General features: G+C 55.4%; 1 protein-coding gene across 1 annotated transcript; it reads left to right on the top strand.

The window, feature by feature from the left end:
- The first annotated feature begins 5,804 nt into the window (after positions 1 to 5,804).
- LOC123128021 (non-specific lipid transfer protein GPI-anchored 14) lies at positions 5,805 to 8,424 on the top strand. The gene is made up of 3 exons (XM_044547920.1): positions 5,805 to 6,295; positions 7,347 to 7,430; positions 8,029 to 8,424. The coding sequence occupies exons 1-3, from the start codon at positions 5,959 to 5,961 to the stop codon at positions 8,172 to 8,174; spliced, it is 567 nt and encodes a 188-aa protein (XP_044403855.1). The 5' UTR covers positions 5,805 to 5,958; the 3' UTR covers positions 8,175 to 8,424.
- Positions 8,425 to 12,715: the final 4,291 nt, after the last annotated feature.

Genomic DNA, 12,715 nt, shown 5'->3' with positions numbered 1-12,715 from the left:
GTTCCGGCGGCGCGGGGTGGGGGCGGGCAGGAGGGGAGCAGTGGGCGCCTGGACCAGGGACGAGAACCCGGCCAGGGCAACCGAAGGGTCACTTCATGGTGCGGCCGCATCGCGGGGCACCAAGGGGCGGGCGCGATTGGGCTAGGAGGTGGTGGCCCCACATGACACGAGGATGATGGCATGCTCATCGAGCGAGGCCTCACGGGGCATCGGGATCGAAGCCCAGTGGGAACCGGGGTTGGTGCGCCAGCAGCAGGGGACCGGACGTGCGGGGGTGGGGCCACCTCAGGAGCCCCGAGGTGGGGTGCGCCGCAATTGTCGGTTGGGCGGGCAGGGGATCCCAGGCGAATATCCCCGGAAGGGTTTGAAGCGTCCTGGTTGGCGCTAGCAGGCGCAGCGCACAGGAGCAGGTGCCCACGTGGGGGCGAGTGCAGCAGGAGGCGGGGCGGGGAAACAGGTGGAGAGAGGCGCGCGAGAGTTTGAATTAAAGCCGAAAGCTGGGGGGCCCTACTGGCGTCGTCGGGCGTAGGCGAGTTAACGCGATGACGAGCTGTCTGTTGGCGCGTTGCGACCGTCGGGCCCGCAGGAGGGTGGGCCCCGAGGATACCCTACCAGACGCGCTCCGGGGGAGGGGCGCCTCGCCCCCGGCGGGAGCCACCGCGTGAGGAGGTCCCGCGGCCGGTGCCACCAGCAGTAGTCTCGGAACGGCGCGGGAAACTGTGATGTTGTGGCCATGGGCCTGGGAGGGGCGGTGAGGCGTCGTCGGCGCCGGCGCTGTCGTCGCCGGCAGGAGCGGAAGGCGGTGAGGGGCGCCGAAAATCCGTGCATTAGGTGACGAATATCCGAACGGGATGGCGAAACGTGTGAAGCGCGAGCCGCTCGGCGCGGTCGGGGTCGGCATCGGGGAGCACCGCGTCCGGCTCGGGAAGGAAGAGGTCGGCCTCGCGAGGGATGGCGTCGGGGTTGGGCGCCCAAGCGAAGAGGCGGAACGCAGACATGTCCACCCCAGAGCGCGTCTCGGGCGCGAGCTCGTCAATCTCACAAAACGGCGCGAGCAGGATATCGATGGAGGAGCAGAACCAAGTATGCTCAGGGACGCCGGTGATATCCAGGTCGACCTTGAAGCGAAGGGCGACGGGCTCGGCGCCAGCGGCACGGCTCCACGGGTGGAGGAGAAGGCTGAAACGTGGAGAACGCACGTTTGCAAGACCAACCCGAGCGCGCGTCTCCGACCGGGAGAAACGGAGAAGGAACTCGCCGGGCAGGCGGCTGTGGACGAAGAAGTCAGTGTCCGAGAGCGCGAACTTGGAGGCGAGCAGGTCGGCCACGTCGGGCGGGAGACCCGTGTGCGGTTGCCGGCCAGGACGACGACGAGGGCATGGTGCTCTAGGGCCTCCTCGGCTACGCGGACCTCCGTGGAGCGAGGGAGAAAACAGAGCGCCCTCGGCTGGCGCATGGTGGGATGGACGGACATGGGGACCGCGGGCGACGGGGCGGAGCTGGAGGAGCGCGTCCGCGGGGAGTCGGAGGGGCGCGACCGAGAGGAACCGGAGGGTGGCGGCGGTGAAGGGGTGGCCAGCGAGGCGGAGGTGGTGGCCGTGGCGTCGCTGAAGGGCGGAGAGCCGGCACCGGACGAGGGAGACAAGCGCGCCTCGCCCGAGCTGTCCCCGCTGGAGACCATAGGAGAGACAGGCCGGGGGGAGGCGGCCGGCGCGCGCCGGCGCTTGGTAGGAGGATCTGCGGACGGCCAGCGCAGCCAAGTGCAGAACTTGGCGACGTGCCCGTAATGCCGGCAGCGGCGACAATAGATGTCGCGCCGACACTCATGGAGGGGGTGGCCCGAGCATAGGCAGCGGGGGCAGGCGTCGACAGGGATGGGGTAAGCCAGGGGAGGCGGCACGAAGACCTGACCGGAGGGTGCCGTGTTAGAATAAATCCGAGGCATACCGTAAATCATCCGAGGACCAAGCAATCACACAAGCATGACACCGAGATTTGTTAACGAGGTTCACCATCATGGCTACATCCCGGGGCCTGACTATGGGCGCTCCTCCCCATTACACCGCTACAATACCGCACCCCGGCCGCCCGGGCGCCGGCACACGCCACCGGCTCCCCCGCGTGCCTGTGCTATTATGTTGGCATAGATTATATCATGTGTCTACCCCCGATATATATGAGAGGCCTAAGATACAAATGTCCTATTAGGACACAACTCCTACCTTATCTACACACAGTCCAAAACCAAGTCCAACTGCAACCTACCTTGTACAATAATATTCGACACAACTCTAACAAACTCCATCTTGGCGAATATACTTCACCACCTTGAATTCATCCATGAGTCGAACCTCCATGTACATTGGACTTGAGATACGCCATGAGCACGCTGCTACTCCCAGACTCCATGTGCCTCCACCTGCAACTGCAACTGTTGTCCCTTCTCGTCTTCTTCACATTCAACACTCGAGCAAAATTAAGTTCTTCATTACTCTACTTTGTGCTCCCAACTTCTGGAGTATCCGTTCAACGCCATCACACACCCGACCACTGTCCGCGTGAAAATGAACAACCCACATATTGAACGCCACATATAAGAGTTACCTGAACTTAACGTCACCGCTCTTTCTTGACTGCTTGTCTGACACTTGAAGGAATTTCACCGTCGCCATGTGTCACCCTGAGTCAAATTCACACTTGTCTCACCCTTCTTCCGGATAGTCTCTAGCATGTCCCACAACAATAGCACTCCGCCTCCTTCTGTATTTGTCATCTGCACTTTGCCATGTGCACTGAACACCACAGAATATACGGCCATGTACTCTCCCAGCTTTTGACAATTTCAGACTTTCCACCACTTTCTCAGATTTTTCATGGTCAACTCCTATCCATTAACCGGCACCGATAGACCCTGTAACCAACTTGAATCTGCTACTCGTCAACACTGCTTCAGCACCCCTGCACACTTTGTCTGACCACATGCCTGACCACCAGTGCCTTGGCCTGTCGCTGTGTCCCATGCTTACCACATGCCTCGCCGCTATCACCGCGTCGAGCCTTTGCTATCCTGGTCGAGTCTCCCGAGGCCGCGAACCTACATCACTCAACCCCCATTGCAGAGAACCACCGATCATCACCGATCGATGCCGAGTATCACGCCTCCATCAGACCATTGGGCCCCAGTTCGATCCACATGTCTCTCGCTATCCCGCTGAAATAGGCTTCGACTCTCCATGCATTTACGCCGTAGCCCCTCCATCAGCACAGAGTGAAGTCTTTCGCCAGACTCCAGCTCCACCTTCAAAATGACTCCATGGTAGATGATCAGTCCACCCTCACGCCCCGTTGACTTCAAGCTCCGTGTGTACACCACCTTGAATCAACACTGCGTCATAGTCTTGTCGAAGCCGCACAAGCCCTCAGGCCTGCACCACGTGTTTCCACGCCCCAGAAGTCGGCCACCATCAGCATCACGCTCCTATGTCGTCGTCGTTGAAAACACTGCCATCTTCTGCTTTGACCAACATCCACGTCAGTCCATCAGACAATCCAGTCCGACCCAGCCGAAAAATATCCGACTGCAACCATGCTCCACCTTGCGTCATGACGCCCGCATATCTCCTTTCATTGCTTGACGCCCTATATTTGCATTATCCCTGCACAACACGCTCCAGACTCCTCAAGCCTTCACTGTGACCATCGCCATCCATACATAAATGTGTACCAGCAAAGAAAACCAAAGAATAAATACACGCACGCAGGAAGGTTACACGGGTATTTATTCTTTGGTTCGGTCCTTGTGCCAATCTCTTTTTTCCAAACAAATCTCGTACGCACGCGTCCTGGTCTCGTGCCTCAGACTGTCTCAGCCTCCGATCGCATGCATCCGCGGCTCTCACGCGCAGCCTGCTCCTGCTTCGCCTGGACGAAGCGATGCACCAGGCCCCGTGTCCACCAGTGGCCCTAGTCAATCGAGGCAAACAACCCACATGGCCTCATCTCTTCCACTTGGACCGGCCCTTGCTCGAGCCGCACGCGCGTCAGCGCACTGCAGCGCCTGACCTAGCGCTCCAGCACTGCCATCGATTGAATCGATCTCTGCTGCCGCCTTCGCCTTTTGTGCACACGCTTTCGGACTCGCCAAAACGACGGATTAATGTGGTACCGATCCGACCTGCCAACACGAAGACCTCCCACGAATAACGCCCGATGCTTCACATTGCTTTCGATTCTCTTTTTTTTTGAGGGCACACATTGCTTTCGATTCTCGCCGTCGTTGCTATACAGGCCGAGACTTTCTGATCGAGCCTAACACATATTCACTCCGATCTATCCACGACATTGAATTGCCGGCAATCTCCAGTGCCGCCTAATCACGTCGCTGTCGTCGACCTTGTCCACAACCATGATCTTCTCCATATCAACGATCCGCAACCTCCAGACCTTACAACCTTGCTCTGATACCATTTGTTAGAATAAATCTAAGGCATACCGTAGATCATTCGAGGATCAAGGAATCACACGAGCATGACACCGAGATTTGTTAACGAGGTTCACCATCATGGCTACATCCTCGGGGCCTGACTATGGGCGCTCCTCCCCATTACACCGCTACAATACCGCACCCCGGCCGCCCGGGCGCCGGCACACGCCGCTGGCTCCCCCGCGTGCCTGTGCTATTATGTTGGCATTGGTTACATCGTGTGTCTACCCCCGATATATATGAGAGGCCTAAGATATAAGTGTCCTATTAGGACACAACTCCTACCTTGTCTACACACAGTTCAAAATCAAGTCCAACTGTAAGCTACCTTGTATAATAATATTCGACACAACTCTAACACGCCGGAGATGGGGGCTGCGAGGCCGCTTGCCGCGGACCTACACCCAAGGCTCTGGGGAGGCGTCGCGCGCGTCCAGGGCGTCGCACACGCGGTGGATCTCCGATCTCGGGGCGGCGCGAGGGACGGGCGCCAGCTGGGCAGGGGGCGGGGAGCCAACCTCGGAGGACACGAGGTGGTCGCCGCACAGCGCGTGGCTGTAGGAGCTGGGCTGGGAGGGCCGGCAGGAAGAGTCCGCGGAGGACGGGCTGTCATCGAGCCAGCGTCGCACGCGGTCGCGGCCGGCGGCGGCTGGGGGGTGGACTCCATACGGTGGACGGCGATGCCGGGGTGGCCGGCGCCGGGGCGCGGAGGGGTGGCCGCCGGGCCCGGAGTGGCTGTCGGCGGGGGAGCGGGGAGCGGGGCAGCTTACAGAGTCACATTTAACAGCAATATTGGCAGAACATTATTGAATACTACTATGACACTGGCAGAGATTCTTGGTGCAGAACTTACAAGAACATCCAAGTCTTTAACTGCAACATTAACTTCCAAACACTAACTCTAGTGAGTACCTCAACTCTAATTCACTTGGATTTGAGCAGCTTCAGCAGCGCCCTTGCCTTGGACTTCCACCGGCCTTCGTGTCCGTCGCCAACGCGCTGTACACGACAGGACCAGAACAAGGACGGCCTCGGTGGGGCGGAGGAAGGACGGCACCGGCTTGTTGGACATGGGGTAGGGGCCTGAGCGAGGCGCAAGCGTGTCGAAGCAGAGCACGCATTCCACCGTTCCTTCGTGGTGGTAGCCGATATGATATGGTCGTTTCTGTTAGAATTATTAGTGGGCCTGGCCCAGGCGAATTCTCAGCAAGTAAATTTCGAAGGCTCATGTATGGCAAGATTGTCTCAAAAAAAAAAGAAGCTGTATGTGCAATCTTTAGTCCCACCTCCTGCTGCCCCGCACGCTTGCCGACCCGGCCACACCACTACACCACGCCACAGCCGCAACCGCACCATCGCGCACTCAGCTCGTTCGTACGCGCTCGGGCCCTATTTAACCATCGTCTGCCCTCCAAGCCCTGCGACCGCGAGCACCGTCAACCCTGGTTTCTAGTACCTCGTAGCTAAGCTTCCATATGGGATCGAGAGTCTTTCTCGCCGCGGCCGTGGTGGCCGTGGCCGTGGCGGCGGCGGGGGCGGACGTGGCGGCGGACGTGGCGGCGGACCGGGCGGAGTGCTCGGACAAGCTGGTGGCGCTGGCGACGTGCCTGACGTTCGTACAGGGGCAGGGGCAGGCGCCGACGCCGGACTGCTGCGGGGGGCTGAAGACGGTGCTGCAGACCAGCCCCAAGTGCCTGTGCGTGCTCGTCAAGGACCGCGACGACCCCGGTCTGGACTTGAAGCTCAACGTCACCAGGGCGCTCGGCCTCCCCGCCGCCTGCGGCGCGCCCGCCAACATCTCCGACTGCCCAAGTACGTCCTCCACCCTCAAAGCTTACTATGAAAGAATCTGGAACGATATGTATCATCGCATCATATGGCAAGAGAAGTAGCAACTGCGTTCATGTTCATACGGAGTGGACGCACTTGGTCGATGTTAGTGGGATCATGATGGCGTGCTTCAGTTTCAAACGCCACCACCGCTTAAAGCAGCACCCACATTAAGAGATATGCTTTTCTAGGCCCGTAATTTGTACGTGCTCGGCCGCGATACGATGGTAGCAACGTGTCAGAACATGGGTTACACGCAGTGGCGGAGCACCAAACGGGATCACAAACAAGATATAGTCATGAAGACTAGCGAAGTCAGGGGATTAGAAGAGATATTAGCAGCAGGACGATGCCAAATTTCTCACGGCAGAGCCCGGGATGGTCGCGCGGACGCTCCACCAGAGGTTACGCGGGAAGAGGAGGAAAATATCTCGCCCACCACCGGGAGCGTCCAAATTAGCGGCCTATTAGCATTTCTCTATGCGGTCCATGAATGCTGTTGCCACACCCCTCACTAACGACGGGTACTGTGTAGCTTAGAAAAAAACAATGCGTACGTTAATAAACACATACATATATTCATCCTGATGAACTTATATGCATATACCCTTATCCCTATAAGCATCTCCCAGAGAGTAAGCTGATGGGTCTTGAGATTGACGCATTACAGATGCCTCACTATCGACGGGAACGCCGTTTCCCATAGAAAGAATGTCCTGTCTTTATGATATACCAACATTGTGAGTGTAGTTGAGATGCACGTGTCGCTATTTGTATCCCTGCAAAAAGAAGAGAAGTTGTTTAGTACCTTGGCCATGATCACCGGTTAAACGCCGTAGGTACGAGCGTTGCAGTGGTTGACATGTGATCAGCGTTCATACATGACATGAATGAATTACATTATCACATGATAACCTTCATTACTAGGACTAGGGTTAGGATTTATAGCGCTGCGGGAAAGATGTAAGCTCATTTTGTTTGCTGGTAATTAACAAAGCGTGCTCCTGTTGTGGATCCAACGTTTCGTTTACAGGGCTACTGAACCTGCCGCCCAATTCCAAGGACGCGGAGGTCTTCGAGCAGTTTGCCAAGCAGCAGGCAGCCCAGAGCAGCCCAAGTGAGTTATTCTCCTCCTACCAATTGATTGCTTTACAAGGATTATTTAGTTATATATACAATGGTTCATTTTAAATAAAAAAGGAAAAGAAAACGGACAATTGTTCCCGCTGAAGAAGGGAGTTCTATAGTGCAGACGCATAATTGATGATGTGCATGCACCCGTTCAGTCGAGTCGATCAGCTGAGACTTAATAATTGTGAAGTGATTGATGCAGATTAACATCGCCAACAATCTAGTTACAATTAATTCGACGAAAGACAAAAGAAACTGCTGGACCGCTACTGGACAGCAGTGCCGCTCGGCGTTGGAGCCTGACGTGACGTGCGAAATTTATGTGCTAGAACCAGCCCGCCCAACAGTGCTGAAGTAGGAGTGTCATGTGACGTTAGCTAGGAGTAGCAATAGCAATCTAGCATGCCTCCAAAAACATGGAAGACATGTCACTGCACGGCATAAACCTGTTGCATCAACTAATCAAAGATCGGCATAACACACTACTAGTATAGTCTTCTAAAGATTTTCAGCCAGTAGTGATGTGGTTGACGGTTTGCTCTTTGGAATTTGGAGCTAAATAACGTGGTTGATGTGATCTCCAGGTGGCGCGTCGAGTGCGCCGAGCACGGGCGCACAGAAGAACGCGGCGGCGAGGATGAGGTGGTTGGGAGTGGGCGGAGTTGGTGTGGCCGCACGCGCAGCGCCGCTCCTCTTCTTCGCCGTGCCTTTCTTGCTCCTTCTGCGCTAAATACAGAAACGGAAGCCTATGCTGCAGGGCATCATTATTGTGTACATGGAGCGAGAGTGGTCGATGAGTGCATGCTCCATGCTGGAGCATGCGGGCGCGTGAGTGCGTGTGTGTTGGTATCTCTTAATCCGCGTGTGAAAAGCTGAACCGATGTGCCGGCTGGGATTTCTTCTCGGGTTATGCCTGCCTGGTCATTTCTAACAGACATATCATGTCAAGTAATAAAATTCCCTCAAAAGGGATCCATATACTTGCATTGCACCGATCAATCTTTTTTTTAGGACACCTCAAGAGGGGCACGGTTCCTGCATTTCAGTAAGAAGAAGAGAATTACCAGGTTAATTTGAGATAACCAGACGAAAACCCAATGCAATCCATGATTAATTTAGGAAAACCGACGACAAACCACACACACTCAACCACACGATTGATTAAGGGACAACCGTGCACCCCCCCAACCCACCACAGATTGATTAAGGGACAATCATGTAAACACCCCACGACCGGACTGGCGAACTCGCCACCCTTGCGGCACAAAGTCACCACCCATGCCATGCAGAGCCGTGGGTCTACCTCATAGTTGTTGCTGAGTTCCTTGCCTCATAGTTGGAACACACTTTTTGTGTCATTCAACAATTCAGCTCCTAACGGTAAGTTGACTATGGAGATGGTGAAGAATGGTTTGATCGGACACATAGGGGATGGGAAAACAACGAAATATGGCAATACAACTGGATCCCGTGTGACTATGCTATGTGCCCTATAGTTTTCTTGTGATCCGATCAACCTTAGCCTGTTAGTGAGTTAATTGATGAAAGCTCTCTTAGAGGGAAACAATAGGTAGTTTGAGATGTTTTCTTGCCGATTGATGCCGACCCAATTTAAACATTCCACTCAGTACCAGATAAATTTCAGATTTTTGGGCATGTGGCCATGAGAAGAAGGGGGAATTCACAGTTCGGCCAGCCTATAGGATGTTGATCATGACCAAGATGACCGAGAAGCATGGCTTGATTTTTGTTCTAGTGCATTAGATAATGCTAGATAATAAAAGGCATGTATAAAGTTGTGGCGGGTTAAGGTCCCCTCTAAATTAAAGGTGAGGGAGTCCTAGATTAGGGGATCTTCGGACAGCCGGACTATATCCTTTGGCCGGACTGTTGGACTATGAAGATACAAGATTGAAGACTTCATCCCGTGTCCGGATGGGACTCTCCTTAGCGTGGAAGGCAAGCTTGGCAATACGGATATGTAGATCTTCTTCCTTGTAATCGACTCTGTGTAACCCTAGCCCGCTCCGGTGTCTATATAAACCGGAGGGTTTAGTCCGTAGGACAACATACAATCATACCATAGACTAGCTTCTAGGGTTTAGCCTCTACGATCTCGTGGTAGATCAACTCTTGTAATACTCATATCATCAAGATCAATCAAGCAAGAAATAGGGTATTACCTCCATCGAGAGGGCCCGAACCTGGGTAAACATCGTTTCCCCTGCCTCCTGTTACCATCCGCCTTAGACGCACAGTTCGGGACCCCCTACTCGAGATCCGCTGGTTTTGACACCGACATTGGTGCTTTCATTGAGAGTTCCACTGTGCCGTCACCGTAAGGCTTGATGGCTCCTTCGATCATTGTTAACGATGCGGTCCAGGATGGGGTTTTCCTTCCCGGACAGATCTTCGTATTCGGCGGCTTCGCACTGCGGGCCAACTCGCTTGGCCATCTGGAGCAGATCGAGAGCTACGCCCCTGGCCATCAGGTTAGGTTCGGAAACTTAAACTACACTGCCGACATCCGCGGAGACTTGATCTTCGACGAATTCAAGCCCATGTCAGGTGCGCCGCACGATCACGACGAGCATGATTTAGCTGTGCCGTCGGACAGTGTTCGGGAGATCACACCTGCAACTACTCCGGCCTTCAATCCGGAGCAAATTGCGCCATCCGAGGACGGGTGGATAGACCCCGCCATGAAGGCCGCACTCTCAGTGGCGATTGTCGTGGATCTAAGTCTGACAGTAGAGTGGGGGGTAGGTATGGAGAGGCAAGGTCCTAACTATGGAGAGGTTGTAAGCACAAGAGATGTACGAGTTCAGGCCCTTCTCGGAGGAAGTAAAAGCCCTACGTCTCGGAGCCCGGAGGCGGTCGAGTGGATTATGTGTATATGGATTACAGGGTGCCGAACCCTTCTGCCTGTGGAGGAGGGTGGCTTATATAGAGTGCGCCAGGACCCCAGCCAATCCACGTAATGAAGGGTTTAAGGTACATTAAGTCCGGGGCGTTACTGGTAACGCCCCACATAAAGTGTCTTTACTATCATAAAGTCTACTTAATTACAGACCGTTGCAGTGCAGAGTGCTTCTTGACCTTCTGGAGGTCGAGTGAGTCTTCGTGGTCGAGTCCTTCAAGTCAGTCGAGTGAGTCCCTCGTAGGTCGACTGGAAGGTGATCTCTTCTAAGGGTGTCCTTGGGCAGGGTACTTAGATCAGGTCTGTGACCCTACCCTAGGTACATGACTCCATCATTAGCCCCCGAATGGATTGAGGCTCGAGTGATGAAGGAGTGGATGTTGTTTCCGATTAGCCTTCGCATACTGGTCGTGCGTTGTTTTGAAAAAATCTCTTTGTTGATAGTGAGCAACTTTTCTTCAGTCGACTCGATCCATTCTTTTCCTTCGTCGAGTGATCTTTTGGACTTCGCCGATTTCCGAGCGACGGATCGCAGGAAATCCCGCGTTTGGCAGACCGATCTGCCGTTCGCGGATTCCGCGGGATGCGAAATTTGGGGAAGCGCGCGAAGCGGGGCGGACCGCGGTGTTCGGACGGGACAGGGCATAGACGCCTCGATCTCCGCGCCACTTTTTTCGCCACGTATCGCGTCCGCGTAACTGTTCAGGATATGATTAGATCGACCGGGCCCACCTGTCATCCACTCGGAAGGGATCTTATAAATGCGCCCGGCGAGGGTTTTTTGAACAGTGCCTCAGCATTCTCCCTCTGTTCCCTTCGTCTCTGCCCAACGCGCTCGCTCTCGCCTCCGCACAACTTCTCCTCGCGCGTCCCGCCGGCAGCCATGGTCAAGGAGAAGATGGCGGCGTTGGAACGCGCGAAGAAGGCGTCGGCGACGGAGAAGGCGAAGGGGAGATCCACCAGTCGTGGCGGGTCTTCGTCTAGATCTCGCCTGCCGAAAGGCTGGGTCCAGGGAGATTGGATCCAATCGACCATCACGGAGACGGATCTCCTCGACATGGCCAACGAGGGCCTGATCCCTCATGGAGCTGCAAGGCTTCCGGGGAAAGAGTGGCAGCCCCAGCCGGAAGAGGATGAGTGCGTGCTTCTGGCTACCCATGTCGACCGCGGATTTTCTTTGCCGCCGAGCGTTTTCTTTCGTGGTTTCTTGAACTTCTTTGGAGCGCAACTCCACCACTTCACCCCGAATTCTATCGCCTATCTTGCCGCGTTTGTGTCCATGTGTGAGAGTTTCCTGGGTTGTCGACCGCATTGGGGTTTGTTCAAGCACATATTCACGTGTCGCTCTCAGACCGTGAAGAAGGCGAGCCCAGGCGACGAAAAAACCCGAGTTGTCCAAATGTGTGGGGGTCTGGGGATCCAGGTGAGGAACAAGAGCACCTTCCCAGCCATGACATTTCCCGAGTCAGTCAGAGGCTGGCAGTCGACCTGGTTCTACTGCCAGGATCAGTCGACGCCGGGGCAGTCGAGTGGACTCCCTCAGTTCACCATGGGCCGAGTGAACAAGCCCTCCTCTCTGAAGGTGATTCCGGAGGAGAAAGCTGACGTGAAGATGCTGATGGAGCGTGTAGTTCAGTTGGTTCGGGAGGGAGTGACGGGTATGGATCTCCTGGAGGTTTTTCTTAGGCGTCGTATCCAGCCTCTTCAGTTCCGGAGCCATTGCATGTGGTTGTACTGCGGGACTGAGGATGTGACCCGGGTCAATCCAGAAGCAGTCGACGATGCCACTCTGGAAAGGTGGATGGCCGCTGTTACTGGGAACAAGGATAACCCTCGCGGAGCCAGAAGGATTCCTCCACTCGACTGCCACAGTGATCCAAACAAGGTATGTCTGCTCCACTTCCCATTGTATTCTCGTCACATTTATTTCTGTTTTCTTTGCCGATCGGTCGACTGATCTTTGTCTTGATGTCTATCAGGCCCTCACTGAGCTGTACTTGATGCCCAATGGAGCACAGGCTCCGACCGAGGAGGGAGAAGCGAGTGGGGGCGAGAGCCAGGAGGAGGAGTGGGACTCGGACGCCGCTGAGGATGATGATGATGATGATGACGATGATGATGATGACGATGAGGATGAGGAAGAGGAGGAGGAGGAGGAGGTCGCACCACCGCGCTCGGAAAGGCGGTCAAAACTTGTCCATGACCCTGCGACTGAACATGGCAAGGGGGTTGCGACTGTTACACAGTCGATCAAGCGCCCTCGGACCACCTCTCCGGCGCCGACTGAAAAGGCGTCGAAGCAGCCCAGGGCGGCCCCGTCAAAGCCGACCAAGCTCCTGCCGAAGATGAAG

The sequence above is a fragment of the Triticum aestivum genome, chromosome 6A, assembly GCF_018294505.1.
Source record: "Triticum aestivum cultivar Chinese Spring chromosome 6A, IWGSC CS RefSeq v2.1, whole genome shotgun sequence".
Taxonomy (NCBI): Eukaryota; Viridiplantae; Streptophyta; class Magnoliopsida; order Poales; family Poaceae; genus Triticum; species Triticum aestivum.
This window is presented reverse-complemented; position numbering and strand designations above follow the sequence as displayed.

What these genes read in the sequence shown, in the direction of transcription:
- LOC123128021 (XM_044547920.1), top strand. Translation starts at nt 5,959, where the DNA reads ATGGGATCGAGAGTCTTTCTCGCCGCGGCCGTGGTGGCCGTGGCCGTG. An exon ending in CAACATCTCCGACTGCCCAA is followed by an intron (nt 6,296 to 7,346) that starts GTACGTCCTCCA and finishes TTTCGTTTACAG; the next exon opens with GGCTACTGAACCTGCCGCCC. An exon ending in GGCAGCCCAGAGCAGCCCAA is followed by an intron (nt 7,431 to 8,028) that starts GTGAGTTATTCT and finishes TGTGATCTCCAG; the next exon opens with GTGGCGCGTCGAGTGCGCCG.